General features: G+C 42.7%; 1 protein-coding gene across 1 annotated transcript in view; it reads left to right on the top strand.

Moving 5' to 3' along the window:
- Positions 1-14,915, top strand: part of SEC14L1 (SEC14 like lipid binding 1) — a 41,256-nt gene that overhangs the window by 15,107 nt on the left and 11,234 nt on the right. Inside the window, exons 3-8 of the mRNA XM_033076835.1 lie at positions 8,570-8,719; positions 8,809-8,940; positions 10,914-11,042; positions 11,288-11,522; positions 12,214-12,323; positions 13,043-13,232. Of these exons, the coding sequence (XP_032932726.1) occupies positions 8,570-8,719; positions 8,809-8,940; positions 10,914-11,042; positions 11,288-11,522; positions 12,214-12,323; positions 13,043-13,232 (946 nt within the window). The remainder of the gene's footprint in view (positions 1-8,569; positions 8,720-8,808; positions 8,941-10,913; positions 11,043-11,287; positions 11,523-12,213; positions 12,324-13,042; positions 13,233-14,915) is intronic.

Raw genomic sequence — 14,915 nt, 5'->3', positions numbered from 1 at the left:
CTTCATACAAGATCACAAAGCAGTTATTGAATTTCAGTCTGTATACTGGGTTATTTTGTAGTGGTTATGGGCAATGTCCTCATTATTTTCAGGAATTTGCACAATGGATGTGAAGCTGAGAGATTTCTTGCTGTGTTTCTAGGATTTGAGCAGCAAATTGCCTGCTTGGCATGTGGCAGGGGCTGTTAAGCTATTTGGTAGAACAAATAGGTATTGTTTGTTCAGCGGTGACATCCCCTGAAGACAAGATCACTTTAACAGGTAGAGTCTATTTAACATGTGCAAAAACTTAACTGGATATTTACTTAACTTGAAAGTACTGTGGGCTTCTACTACAGCTAGATGTAAAAATGGACAGAGCAGTCTTGCCCTCTCCTTTTTATAGGAAGTAATAAAATCTGAGGCTTTATATAGTTATGCTGGGGTGAATTTAAATGCATTGGAATAAATCTGCTCATCCTTTCTTCCTCTTTCTTTATGGATGTTTGCAAAGCACAAGTGGGTTGTTCATAGCAGTATAGAGTCTGAAATCCTTTTCAGTGAAACCTGAATAAATCAAGAGAACCCCTTACACAAGTACAGGCACCAAGAGAAGACAAGGGCGAGTAGAGATTAAGCTCTTCTGTACACTCAATAAAACCTTTTCTTCTATGCAGGACTCTTGAGTGACAGAGGAGCTGTTGAGGGCAGGAATTAGTGGCTTTGGTAAATGCCAGGAAAAGAAATGTTTTCTTATTCACCCCTGCTTTGCAGATGGCTTCATTTTCCTCAACTCCTTCTTTCACAGAGAATTTCTCAGGAGTTTAATTTCCATTCCACAGGAGAGGTGATCTGAGGAAGCTCAATTTGCTGGCTGCTATGCCTGTTATGCTTTCAGATGCTTTCTTGAGACAAGGATACTGAAAAGAACAAGTCCTTATAGCACTCCATGATTGAACAAGGCCCAGGGAAGCCCTGGTGGTGTTGATGAAAAGGTTTCTGCAGTGACCTTCAATGTTTGTGGTGTGTAAGGGCAGCTTAGAGCAGGGGTTATTTACCAGCTGGGGGTGTTGGAAGCCCAGGGAGTGCTTAGAGACTGTGCAGGGTCCTGTAATGGCTGGGAGGTCAGGACTCAGGCAGTGTGGGAAGTCTCTCCTGGGTCTTCTGAGAAGAAGAGATGCAAACCTGGGCTGTAAATTTGAGCATCACTTCAGTGCAGTGTCATAATACAGCATTTGAAGAATCTGAACATCATGCTGCAGTAAGTTTTTGAACTGCTGACAATTTCTCTTCCCAGATACTCTACCTGAAAGCCCTGATCTCTGTCTTGGAGAACACCCAAGATTGTTTTTCAAGATTGCTTCTCTTGCTGTTTGAGAAATAATTAACCTTCAATTACAACTCACAAACAACATCTGTGCAAAGAAGATTCTTGTTAGTACTTGTCTGATTTGTATAATAACGTGTTTGTGTGGTCTATTAAAAAAAATACAAACCCCAGAACTTCAAAAAAAGCCACTGTAATTGTAGTCCAAGGATTTCATCATAATTATATTAAACTTTCACAGCCTCCTTTATGAAAATTTTAGATTAACTCCATTGTTTATGAACTCTAAGGTGGGAATGGACCATTTTGTGCAATTACTTGGAAATGCTTTGCTTTGGAAGACTGGATATGAAAGGTGCTGTAAACTTACACTCTTAATGCACTAAAGATCATTTAATTAGAAAGTTCTAGGTCACTTCTTACACTCATGTAGTAAACAGGAACTCTTCAGTCTCTAAAACGGAGCAGAATGTTTGTCTTACCAGTATTGATTTGTCCTATTGATTTTTTGGTGTAACTTACAGAAGGGTTATTTATTTTATCTTGGATACACTTAATAGCCACCATGAATACTTAGATGGCCAAATTTTATTGTACCAGGGAACAAAGGGTGAAGACACTCTATTGTGTTTTTGAATGACTCGTGCCACTCCAGGATAAAATGCTTTTTGGGCTATAACAGAGGGACAATACAAGAGGGACAAAGTAAAATAAGGTCAGGATGCAGTTGTAGGAAAGTGTGATGGGGAGGAAGGAGAATTGTGCGATTTTTTCCCCTGTAGCTTAGAGTAATGGGCCAGTCACGTTGGGCAGGTGAATGTCAGCTCTCATTTTGGGAACCCTTGGAATGCGTCCCAGCACACAGCCGTGCTCTCAGATGGAGCCTGCTCTCTGCTCTCACACCCTCCCCAAGTGCAGCTCTGCTTGCAAAGGCAGGATTTTCCTCTCTTCTCTGCAATTCTGCCCTGCATGGAGTGGAAGAGCTTTTCCTGTTGTAAAATGAATGTATTAAAATGAATGTGGGGCATTGTAATTTAGTTTCTTTTTTAACAAAGCGAGATGGAACAGAGCCTTCCTTTTTAGTGAATAGTTGCTGCCTGCTTCATTTGTCTTAATTCTTAAAATCTCTGCAGTTGCTCTCTTTCAGGTGAAGAATTATAATTTTTAATTCAAATTGCTTCCACAAGGTATTTCCTGATGTACTTTCTAATTGCTTTATCCAGTTCAGTGTTAAATTGTTAAGCAAACATTTTGTTTGTGGATCTTGCTCGGATAGCCAGCAGGTTCACCACAGTGAATCTTGCTAGAAAAACTGTAGTGTATTTGTTCTAGTTCTATTTGAACACTTTTAAACACTTTTTCATAGAAATTGCAATGGAAGGCTTAAGCTCTTTTTTTTCCCCCCTTTTAAAGTACGTCATTATATTCTTTACACTCTGGCTAGTCATATCTTGATGGCATAGACTGTGCTAATATTTACAGAGAAGTCAAAGGACTGTTAAACAATCTCATGTTTGTTGAGGACCAGAAATGGTACGTGAAGGAAATTTTTGTTTAGATGATACCCAGCTATTCACTGTCAGGTCTGACCCTGCCTCTCCTGCTGGGCTGTCTGTAGTCCCCACAAGCCTCAGCTGTCCTCTGTGTACCTTTAACCTTCTCCATCTTTTCCAGAGAGAGTTCTAGACCTGAGTGCCTGCCAAGCAGCCTTTGTTTCACAGCAGTAAGAGAATAACTAACTCCTCTCTTTGTAAATGAGAACATTTAATGAAGTGAAAACACAGCAGAGAGAAAAACCATTTAAGCCTCCTGAGCAAGGGCTGCTCAGAGGGGAAGGTGACTGCACAAAGCCAAGGGGAGCTGTGCTGCAGGGCCAGGGCCTGGCTGGGACCTGGATGTGGCCTTGGAGGACTTGTCCTTGCAGAGCTTCCCAGGGGAGACTCTTCCCAGAGCTGCTACCTGCATGTTAAAGATGTGTGTGCTTCCCCAACGTGCAGTGCCTTCACGTTCCCTCTTCCTGGTGCCTGGGAGTGTCACCTTACCTCAAAACCTATTTCTGGAGCTTTTTGAGGTGTAGCCACTGTAACCATCTGCTCTCCTGCATGCACGCCCCCGAGCTGATCACTCCCATGTGAGCTGACATCCCTCAGAGACACAGCACTGAGATCACACTGCTTTGTTCGACTCTCACCGTTTTTATACTGCCCTGAACAAGTGTCATGGCTTTTGTACATATGGATGGATGGCAAAGGGAGTGCTAGGGAGCTCTGAGCAGCAGAACACAGGGCAGGAAAAGTTATTTGCTGATCTGTGAGAGTTCATCTAGAATTGTTTCTTTCCAAGTTCAGCTGCCAAGAATTTGAAACCTCGTGGTTGCCCTGCCATGAGTCACTGCTTTTCCTATTGATCTGTATGGCTCTAATGCAAGGGGAGGAAAGGATGGATACAGTACTCTGCAGGAATGGGGAGGAAAGGATAGATACAGTGCTCTGCAGGAATGGGGAGGAAAGGATAGACACAGTGCTCTGCAGGAATGGGGAGGAAAGGATAGACACAGTGCTCTGCAGGAATGGGGAGGAAAGGATAGACACAGTGCTCTAGGAATGGGGAGGAAAGGATGGATACAGTGCTCTGCAGGAATGGGGAGGAAAGGATAGACACAGTGCTCTAGGAATGGGGAGGAAAGGATGGATACAGTGCTCTGCAGGAATGGGGAGGAAAGGATGGATACAGTGCTCTGCAGGAATGATCAGGCTGCTGGAATGCAGCCTGTGAAGCCAGGGCAGCATCCTGCTTGAGTGACTCTTGTTGTTTCTTGTGTTTATGAATAATTCAGAAATCCCACACACTGGAAGTGGATAGGGGAGCACAGTGAACTTTGGTATGCACATTGGTACCCACACATGGTCAGGCACTGCAGGCAGAAATTAAAGTTAGCACTGAATGCTGCAGATGGGATTGGACTGCCAGGATGAATCTGTTTGTGGGTTCTCTTGAGCTGCCCTTGGAGAATGTGGTGCTGCTCTTGGAATGCTGCTCTGCCAGCAATTTCAGACAGAAAACATCAAGAAGAAATAAAACATCTGAACAGCTTGATTAATGCCATTAAACTGTTAAAGCACTCAATATGCTTCATTTTATAAATGGTAATTGAAATTCCTCTGTATTTCACCAGGTTAGAATTTCTGTTTGGAGGATTCACCTACTAGAGCAGCACAGCATAAGATTGCTTGGAATATTTTTTCCCCCCTGTTTTTAGTGTAGAAATTAGTTTTGAGTCATTTAATGGAAATACTAAATAATCCCTGTTCTTGAAGGCAGGAGACTGGGAATATATTAATCTGACCAGGGAAGATGAGTAATTTATTTGCATGAATGACTGACTCTCCCTACTGAGGACTGAGAACATGCTTATTATCAAGGTATTTTATTAGCCCTAGGCATGATTTGAGAAGCAAAAAGCCAGAAATCTTTGAAAACTGGGCTGGGGGTCATACCTAAGTGCTGTTTTAAAGATGGTATTTTGAAAGGAACTTGTTACTCCTGAGAACTAGAATTCTAAAATCTAAGGGATGCAGCAGCAAGTACAATTCCCTTGGCTATGAAAAATGACTGCAATGGTTTTAAAATAGTCTGACTTCTGAATTGCTTTCATGTCTTCACATTTAGCTGAAATACTAGCAAGGATAAAAGTGGCATAAATCCTGTTATTTTGACTCTACTCTGAGCATGAGTTGCTAAGGGAAGCAGTTGGAAAAGAAGCTTTATTACAGTGCTATTTTGGTTGAAATTATGCTTGTCATTGCTCTTGCTGTTAACATGCATTAAGAAAGTTAAATTTGCAGTTCAAGCTGCTTCACCAGACTGTGTTTTTCTTGATGCACAGTGCAGCTTCTAATGGATCAGAGTACACAAATGTTCCAGAGGCTGGTGGGAAATGTGAAATACATTATTGAGGAACTGCAGAATTGCAGGCTCAAAGTCACTTTTTGAAAGATCTGTACACAGGTGTCTCAGGCACAGAGGTGTTGTGATTTCATGTCAAACCCAGCAGCAGCTGCAGAGTTTTGAGGATGAGCACATCTGTGCTTTTGAGTTGTGCTCTGGCAGTCTCCTCACACCCTGTGTGTTAAGTGTGACAGGGAAAGCAGTAACAGTGTCATGTCCTTGAAACACAATTCTTGGGTGCATTTAGTGCTGCAGCAGCAGCATTTCACTCCTGCACTGAGCATTTCAGGATTTTCTGTAGCTGCTTCTCTTTTGAGGAACTAATTGTCTTTGATTGTATCTGTACAGTGAAATTGGAACACTGACACCATGGTGTAGAATATCTGATTTTATTTGTGAAGAGAGACCTATCTGTCTGGGTTTGACCACAGTGCTGTAATACAAGGAAAGGGCAACATTTTATAATAAACTCTGCTTTATCAGCCTGCTGGAGAAATACTGCATAATACAGCTCAGTTATTTCCTATCTGCAAAGCTGGATTTGAGACAAAGTTTCTGGTTCAAAACACTTCAATAACGCAGCAAAATCCCTTCAGTTCTCCTGGAAAATAAAAACAGCATTTGATCTTTCTTTAATCTTCTCGTGCTCCTTGAATAGCTCCAGTCTTGGCCATGCATGTGCTGCTCTGCCTCACGTGGCTCTTGCTGTGTTGTACCACAAATTACAGGTTTTGTTCCTGTGCAGTGTTGGTTTGTGGTGCAAGATCAGTGTCCTGCAGCCTTTAGGGGCTTTTCCCTGCCCACTCTGCACTGTGAAAAGGAGCAGTTTGTCCCTTGTGAAAGACACAACCATGCTTGAATCACATTGGATATTTCGATGTGGCCATAGTTTGCTCTAATCACCTTTTATTGAAACTGGGCTGTGCTGAGAAATGGTGCATTACAAAGCTATATTGGCAGGGGGACATGAAGAAATAAAATCACCCTGATTTAAGAGCCCAGTAAAATTGACTGTGAACAGTTTTCTCTGTGTCTGTTCTTTAGGGAGGAAGAATCCTGAGTCTCTGTTAATCTCTTGGAAACCCTCAAGTACTTTCTGTGAGCATTCAGCTTGCCAGCTTTTGGCAGATAATTGTTTCATTCTCTTCCAGATTGAACACATTCAATTCAGTCTTGCCATTTAAAACAACACATTCTTCTTGGGCATTTTTTTGTTCACAGTTCAGCAAACACTCAGGAGCAGGTAATGCTCTGAATTGCAAATGTTCACAGGGCAAACATAAAGTGTGTGGAGGACTAAGATGAGAAAAGCATCAGTGTGAGCAATGAAGGAGACTGGGGGCTGTTCAGATGGAGAAAACTTGTCATCCAAATGTAAGAAACACTTTGAAAAAAGTGAGAAAAGTGTTAGATACATACTACCCCTGCTCTCATGTCTATAAAATAATAATAAGGTCCTCAAAATAAAAGTATTAAATGAAGCAATCAGAAAATCGGAAATACTTCTGCTCCTTCTAGAAATGTTTTATTTTTCTGACTTTAACAACGTTTAACTACAGTCATTGCAGTTAAAATGGAGAGTAGTTTTGAAAGAATGCTGAGACTTTTTCAGAGGAGGGCTGAAATACTCGTGAGCAGCAACAATGTACAGCCTTGTAAAGAAATAAAACTTTGCCATAGCAATAGGGCAAAAGAAACTTCTTATTCCTTGTTAAAGGGACCCATCCTCCCTTTGTCTGGGAGCTGTGGAAGGTTTTCTCCGCAGTGCTGACTATTGTGTTCCAACACTAACGCTCTGTGCCTGCTGTTGTGCACAGGAATTGTTGCTGTTCTTCAGTGCCCCCATCCAGCTGTGCACAGCTGAGGTTGGAGCAGGGACTGCTGTGAGCCCTGGTGTGGCTGCACTTCTGCTGCCTCACAGAGGGGCTTTATGAACCCGGGACAGTCATGCTGCAAAAATGATTTAAAAACGTGCACAAGGGGAAAAAAGCTGGCACTGTTTTAGTGCCTTACACCACTGTCACCATAGTAACACTGCCTTCAAACTGGGTTTGAGCACTGGTAATAAACTGAAGTACTTTAATTGTTCTAAAGGGAGAATTAAGAGACCTTTTCTGTTCCAGCTCCACCATTGCATACTTTGTGCAGCTGCTGCTTGTTTTGTTCCCCACCCTCTCCCTCTTGGTGCAGCAGCCCAGCTGTTTTCAGAGCAGTTGAAATCATCTGAAAGGACAGAGTGGATATTTTAGCTCTTTTAAAGAGTTGTTTCATGATGTTCTCTCAGATTTACTACCTAAGTTTTCTTCTGCATTGGGACACCTTGCAAAATTCAAAGTCAATGAGGTTCTGATAGTAGCAAAAATAAAGGAATTCACAATATGGAAAACAGGCTAAAGATTTAGTTCCTTCACTGCTACTCCATGAGGGGAAAAAAAAAAAGAGCTGTAGAGAAGAAGAGATACATTGGAGACTATGAAAAAAAGGATAAAAAAAGAACTGTCTTGTATTCTCCAACCACAGTGGTTTTAAAATCAAAATTCAATAAGTTTACTAGTGGGGTGTCTTACTTCTTTTACTGATCCCAAATCCTTAACTATCCTGTGTCTGATTTAATGCCATCTTTTCTGTTTGTCAGGTATTTAAGAGATGAATTTATTTACATGGCTATGTTCTTTAACCAAAATCAAAGCTCTTGCTAGCTCTGCATTATTGCAAGAAGTTCTGTGTTTTCAGAAGTGTGAAATGAGCTCATTGTAATAGACTGATTGTTGTTGGACAAAACTGGGAACTGATAAACTGCAGTGAAATCGTTAGGAACACTATGTGCCCAGGGAGCTTGAGAGCTCTATTAGTTTAAGAAATAGCTTTTGAAATGTTTTTATTAGACCTTGGGGAGCTGTATGAATCCCTGTAGACAGCTTGGTGAAACACCGGTAATTAGTAAGTGGGTTTTTTTAATCCAAGACGTAATTGTTTTGTCTTGTGGTATTTTAGAACTGGAGGGTCTGATTTTCCTGTTATCGAGGGGGTTGTCATGGTACAGAATAAATAACTTCCTTTTCAGAGGGAGGGGAGGAATGGGTTGTTTTGTGTGGTTTAGAAACTGCCTTAGTGGCAAGGAACATATTAATAAATGGATTGTTTGGAATGCACTGGAGTCTTTCAGCTGCAGTGTGGGTTCAGGAAGGCTCAGCCCATTCCAGGGAAGCTCTGAAGGGCACTGAGCCTCCAAATGCTGCTGATGCTAATGAAGGGACTCTGCACACCCTCGGGAATTAATGGTGATGATTGTTTGCTCTCTTTCCATCGTGACAGGCATATGAAAGAAGGTTTCCCACGTGCCCTCTGATCCCCATGTTTGTGGCCAGTGACACTGTGAGTGAGTACAAGAGTGAGGATGGGGCCATCCATGTGATCGAGCGGCGCTGCAAGCTGGACATCGATGCACCACGGCTGCTGAAAAAGGTGATGAGCTTTCAAATGCCTGCCTTGTGCTTCTGGCTATCCCTTCACCTCAATACTGTACCTTAACAGAATGTGTACCTCTTCCCCAGATTGCTGGAGTGGACTATGTCTACTTTGTCCAGAAGAACTCTCTGAACAGGCGAGAAAGGACTCTGCATATCGAAGCCTACAATGAAACCTTCTCTAACAGAGTCATCATCAACGAGCACTGCTCCTACACAGTGAGTAACAGCAGCTCTTACTGGGGCAGTGTTCAGATCTCAGCACTCAGACAGAGATTGAATTGTTCCTGGCTTTTGCCTTGCAAGAAAAAATAACCAACACACTGCCCTGAGTGACAATTTAGTGTTAAATGTAACATACTTATCTTAAGAACCGAGACGCATTTTGCACACTCTTGCTTGAGCATCTTCTCAGAGAGCAGAACACAACATAATGGGCCGTGTTTGACAGCTCTGTTTAGACAAAGCTGTGCTTTGTAGCAGCAGTGTGGGACTTGGTGAAGCTGATGACACCCTGCCAGAGCTGCCAGAGCAAAGTTCAGCTGATTTGCCTTCTGCTCAGCTCAGACAGGTGGTCACTGAGTCAGCTATGTTTTAACCTAGCTTTTTTTGTTGTTCTTGGTCTTCAGTGCAAATGTTGATGCAGAGGAGTCTGGTGGCTGGCCTGCTGCTCTGCTTTGGCCATGGTTTATTTCTGATGGGCTCAGCCCATCCTCATGGGCTCTTACAGCATGTACTGTAGCAGTAGGACTTCAAACTGATGTTAAAGGTCAGATCAGAGCTAACAAATGTGACTGATTTATCTGCATTGTAGCACTCTTTTTAGGTCATAACATGTTCTGTTGTGTTTAACCTGTGGTTAAAAGATCACTGGGTACCAAACCCCCTTGACACTATTATCTAATCTTTTTATAATTATTTCTGCTGTAACTTCCAGGGTAAATTAAAGAATACACTTCCACTTACCTGCAGTTTTAATATGAAAGCTCTGTTTAAACAGGGGAAATGCTGTACAGGAAAGTGCATGTGGTAAATATGTACAAAACAGCACTTCTCTATGCTCATTTGCTCTACTCAGTGGAGAAATTAGGTAAATACAAAACCAGGTTTCTAATGGAAGAATAGATTATTTCTAAAAGTTAATTTTTATTAAAGGTGACTTATAATTGAATTTATGCAAATACAGGAAGATTCTTAAATGATGTTATTATGAGTTGTACTTACTGAGGCTGTACAAGCTATTCTTGTACCTCCCATTCCCTAATGCAGAAACACAAAATGAAGGGAAAAGGGATTTTTTCTATAGTTGTCTCCTTATAAAGTGTTGATCCTGTTCTTAGCCAAATTTAGCATGTTTTGAGGGGGAGGGAAACCCTAAGGCATCAGGCCAGTTGCATGCTTAGAAATCCAGCCTTTTGTGATGTTTTTATAATGACAAATTCAGAGCCTGACCTAGAAATTGCTTGAACAAATCTATGGTAGTTGAAGAGAGTTTAAAAAACAGCTTTTTGTAACAGTATCAACATCAATTGTAGAATTGTTTAGCTTGGAAAAACCCTTTAAGTTTGAGTCCAACTAAAAGTCTGTTTCAGAATCATATCAGAAAAACAAGAGATAAGCTAAGAGGGAAGGTGTCAGTGAGTGAGGAGTGTGCTCTTCTGTCTGTGGCATTATCATGGCAGAACAAAATAAAACAGTTTCCATTGTACAGAATGCTAAGGCAGCTCCTAGGTCAGTGAGGGAGCAGTGTTTTGGCTGTCTCTTGTTGGGAATGCTGTCCCTGCCCTTGCTGCAGGGCTTAGCCTGGCTCAGCTGGCCCTGGGCTATCAGCCACAGCAGAGTTCCCTGTGGAACCTTTAACCCTGTTCCACACACACCTTGCAGTCCCAGCCCTTATCTAGACTGAGGCAGTGTAGAAATGTGCAGTCCTCTGCCTCTTGGCTGCTGCACTTGTGTTTCTTCACCCTCCCCTTTGTTTTAAGACAAAAAAAAAGAGCTGTGGGACCATGGAAGGGATTCTCAGCTTTCTGTGCTTTGGTGTTGCCTCTTCCTAACTGTGAAGCAAGACACTGCAAATTCCACTTGAATGTTTTTGACTTTGTGAACCTGTAAAACAAGAAACATTTCAAATATTGTGAGGGAGGAAAAAAACCTAAATGGATAACTGAGCTGTGTGATCTTCTGACTTGCAGGTTCATCCTGACAATGAAGATTGGACCTGTTTTGAACAGTCAGCAAGTCTGGATATCAAATCTTTTTTTGGTTTTGAAAGCACAGTGGAAAAGATTGCCATGAAACAATACACCAGCAATATTAAAAAGGTGAGCCTGCAGTTGGGAAGGATGTGCCTGGCTCCAAGTTACCAAAAGACAATGAGGCTGCTGCTAAGTAACAGGCTGCTCTGTTCAGAAAGCTGGGCTGCTTTGCTAAAGGCCTGGGGCAGTGTGTCTGTGTAGGGCTGTTTCAAATCTTCAGAGGTCTGATCTTTTAATTTTCAGCCCAATCCTTTCTTTTGTCTAAATGTGTGGGCTTTTTCAATAGCTGAAGTAAATTTTCTTTTTTGAAGGGAAAAGAAATAATAGAGTACTACCTGAAGCAGCTGGAGGAAGAAGGAATAACTTTTGTCCCTCGCTGGACTCCTCCTGTTGCATGTAAATCAGAGAGCAGCACATCCCACCCCAGGAGACCAGTGTCACCTGCCATTAATATCCCAGAGTCTGCCACAAAGGAGGGCTTGAGCAACAAGGAGATCCTCAACACCTCCAGCAGCCCCTCGGAGCCCACGGCAGGAACACCCGATGGTATGGGGGTCTGATGGGTTTTATGGGAGGCTTTGTACTGGAGAGGCTCTCAGCACTGGGCAGCTTCTCCTGGGCAGCTGAGGAGCTCCACCTTGGCTCCTGAGTTGGTGATGTGATCAGTTGTGATGTTGCAGTGTGGGCTCACCAAGCAGTGACACACGGCAGAGCTCAGGCAGCTGTTACAGGCTGAGCTCGTGAGTGGAGATCAGGTCTGAGCAGAAAAACTCTTTGCTGTTCATTAGGTTGTAAATGAACAGTCTGCTCTCACCCTGAAATTCAGGAATAGGTATGACTGTAGGAAGGATGGGGAGGAAACAGCTGAAACTTCCCTAGACACAGTCTTCTGGGGATTTGGGAAAAATCTTGCACTGGGAGATCAAAGCTTCTCTAAATATTTCTAGAAGCAGCAAGCCCAGTGGTGCTGTGGATTGATGAATCTGAGTATACTGGCAAAATGCTTTTACAAATGTCTGTTTCTGCTCCTTCCTTAGCTACAGAACAATTTTATTTTCTTCATGAAAATGACTGTGTTTGTTGCCTTGCTCATCTTTTCATTGATTTGAAGAAACTTTATTCAGTTCTGACTGTGCCGAACACAGCGGCCACTTAGAGACAGCAGCAAATCAGATCACTTGGTGCTTGGCCTAGGTCAGGCCAGGACCACTCTGATCACCTGTGATCTCTCTTTTAGATAAGCTGGATGCAGACTACATCAAGAGGTACCTGGGGGACCTGACCCCGATGCAGGAGAGCTGCCTCATCCGCCTGCGGCAGTGGCTCCAGGAAACGCACAAAGGCAAAGTGAGTTCCTGGGGGTGTCCCTGGTCAGAGTGTGACACACAAGGTGGGCCTGAGGAAATGTCCTGCCTCACCCCCTGGGGCTGACTCTTCCTGCTAAGGGGCCCTCCAGCATCAAAACCTAAATTTAAGCAGTGGCAATAAGAGGAGTTCATGGTGACTGTCCAGCTGACTTTGCAGCTGAGGTGCTTCAATAATTAGCCTGGAAGCCTCTCAGACTGTCAGTTAAACTGCCACAGGGGAATTTTATCAGTTTTATAACTCTTCCTGGTTTCTACAATGACCTTATTTTTACATTTATTTGTTTTGGCCAAACATCATAGTGTTAAACACCGAAACAGTGGTAGCAGTGGAGTGCTGATAGCAAGGGTGGGGTTTTTCCAGTGCCTTGTGATTTGCATGTGGGTCTCAGCTTCCTCTAACTTAACAATAAAACACAGTCTGTGTTCTGTCCTGATTTATTTAAATTGGTATGGTCATACAGGTGCAAATGATTACATCAGAGTTCATGAAAGTTTTATATCCTTTATGAAGTGCCTGCAGTGCCTGACAGGGCTCATGGTTTTGTTTCAAACAAAAGCTGATTTTCTTGAGTAACTCCCAGAGTCACACACCATCCTCTTGCATTGGTGCAGGGCTGCACATTGACCAGCTTCTATTGTTTGGGTTTCTGTTCTTGTTTCAAACCTTGAATACAAAATTGGGTCTGGTTTTGTTAATAGATCCCAAAGGATGAACACATTTTAAGATTCCTGCGTGCCAGGGACTTCAACATCGACAAAGCAAGAGAGATCCTTTGCCAGTCCCTGACGTGGCGTAAGCAGCACCAGGTGGATTATATTCTGGACACCTGGAATCCTCCCCAAGTGCTCCAGGATTACTATGCAGGAGGCTGGCATCACCATGACAAAGGTATGGTTTCAGTACAAATAGTGTATTGAACAGCCTTTTTTGAATCCAAGGTGATAGTTGTCCCTCTGTTAGCTAAAGGTGGCTAGTTAGAACTTCTCAGTTGTTGTGTACTAAAGGCACTTAAATTGATAGGGTGTTTTGGGTTGAAAGGGAATTTAAAATAATCTGGTTCCATCTCCATGCCATGGGCAGGGACATCTTCCACTAGACCAGGTTGCTCAGAGCCCTCTCCAGCCTGGCCTTGGACACTTCCAGGGGCATCCAGAGCTTCTCTGGGCAGCCTGTTCCAGTGTCTCTGCCAGCCTTAGCTGCTGGAGGCAGAGTCCTGGATCAGAGTCTTTCTGACTAATACTGCCATACTTAAATCTGCTTTGCCAGGAGCTTATAAAAAGTGATTAATTGCGCTTCCGTAGTGCTCTGAGATGCTTAGAAGGGTGTCAGGCAAATGCTGAGTGTGCTCTTTCAGTGATTAAAAGGTGTTTGTAAATAAGTATAGCTTTGTAATCAATTTATTTCTGATGTTGCATAAATCTGCTGATGGCATAAATGAATATTTATTTGGCATTACAATCAGCTTAATGATGAGAAGTGGAATGTTGCAAAAACATCAAATAGAGCAGGTTTGTTTAAGAAGAGGAGCAGCTTTGGCTGAATTCCCTTTGCACTGTGAGCCACAGGCTGACACACTCCCCTGTCCCTCTGCTTTATCCTGCACTGATCTCGTTGCTAATACATACACAGAAATGAAACACGCTGGAATTTGTGGCTTGAGGCAAGCTGGGCTCTTTAGATAAGGAAATGATCTCTCACTGTGAGCGATCTGTGCTCTGATTGAGTCTTTTCCCACCAGGCACCATTGTTTCTGCTCAGCTCTTCCTTTTTCAAGCAGCATATGAAACAGGGCAGGATGCTGTCAGCAGTGCTGGCCAGGAGACAGGGAGGACGAAGCAGAAGTTTAATCACAGAGCTTGAATGACTCTTCCCTGCTGCTCTGGGTTTGGCAGACCTCAAACTGAGAAAATGGAAAATGAGAATGTACTTGTAAAGATTGTAGGGAAAAAGACCTGTTAATAAGTTCTCCCTTTCAGCCTGTTCCTTGTCTGTCCTTTGCAAAGACTTCCTCTGTCAATAGCACACAACTGGGTCCTGCCAGTGAGCAGAGAGGTGCAGAATGCATCAAAGCCTTGTTTAATGTTCTTCTGAGAAGTTCTGCAGTCTTGTGGTGAACTTCATGCCCCCTCCCTTCCCCTGCAGTTCCTTTGATCTCTCTTGCAGCATGCCCACAAGTAAAGCATGGCTTTGTCAATAATGGAAACAGCATTTCAGAACGGAGCAGTTCTCTATAATTTAAAACTTTACAGTGGTAGGTTCCTTTTTTAAATCCTCTTCTAGTATTGCTCCTTTCCTCCTACATGTGCTAAATGTGCCAAACTTAGGCTGACAATGCTGTGTGGCTTTTAGTGCTACAGCAAAGGCAGCAGGGATAATGAAGCATGTTGTCTGCAATGAACTATCAGTGCTTAAGAAAAGAAGTTATTATTTTGGCTTGCAATTAGCACAGATTTCTATACATCTGAATGGCTTTTATTTTGACAGCAATGCTTCAATCTAATGTCTTTTTAAAACCTCAAAGCTCTAATGGAATATAAATTGTACAGTGTTAACAAAGCACTGTCAGCTGAG

This window comes from Catharus ustulatus, chromosome 20 (genome assembly GCF_009819885.2).
Source record: "Catharus ustulatus isolate bCatUst1 chromosome 20, bCatUst1.pri.v2, whole genome shotgun sequence".
Classification (NCBI taxonomy): domain Eukaryota; kingdom Metazoa; phylum Chordata; class Aves; order Passeriformes; family Turdidae; genus Catharus; species Catharus ustulatus.
The sequence above is the reverse complement of the archived record's forward strand: the minus strand, read 5'-3'. Positions and strand labels throughout refer to the sequence as shown.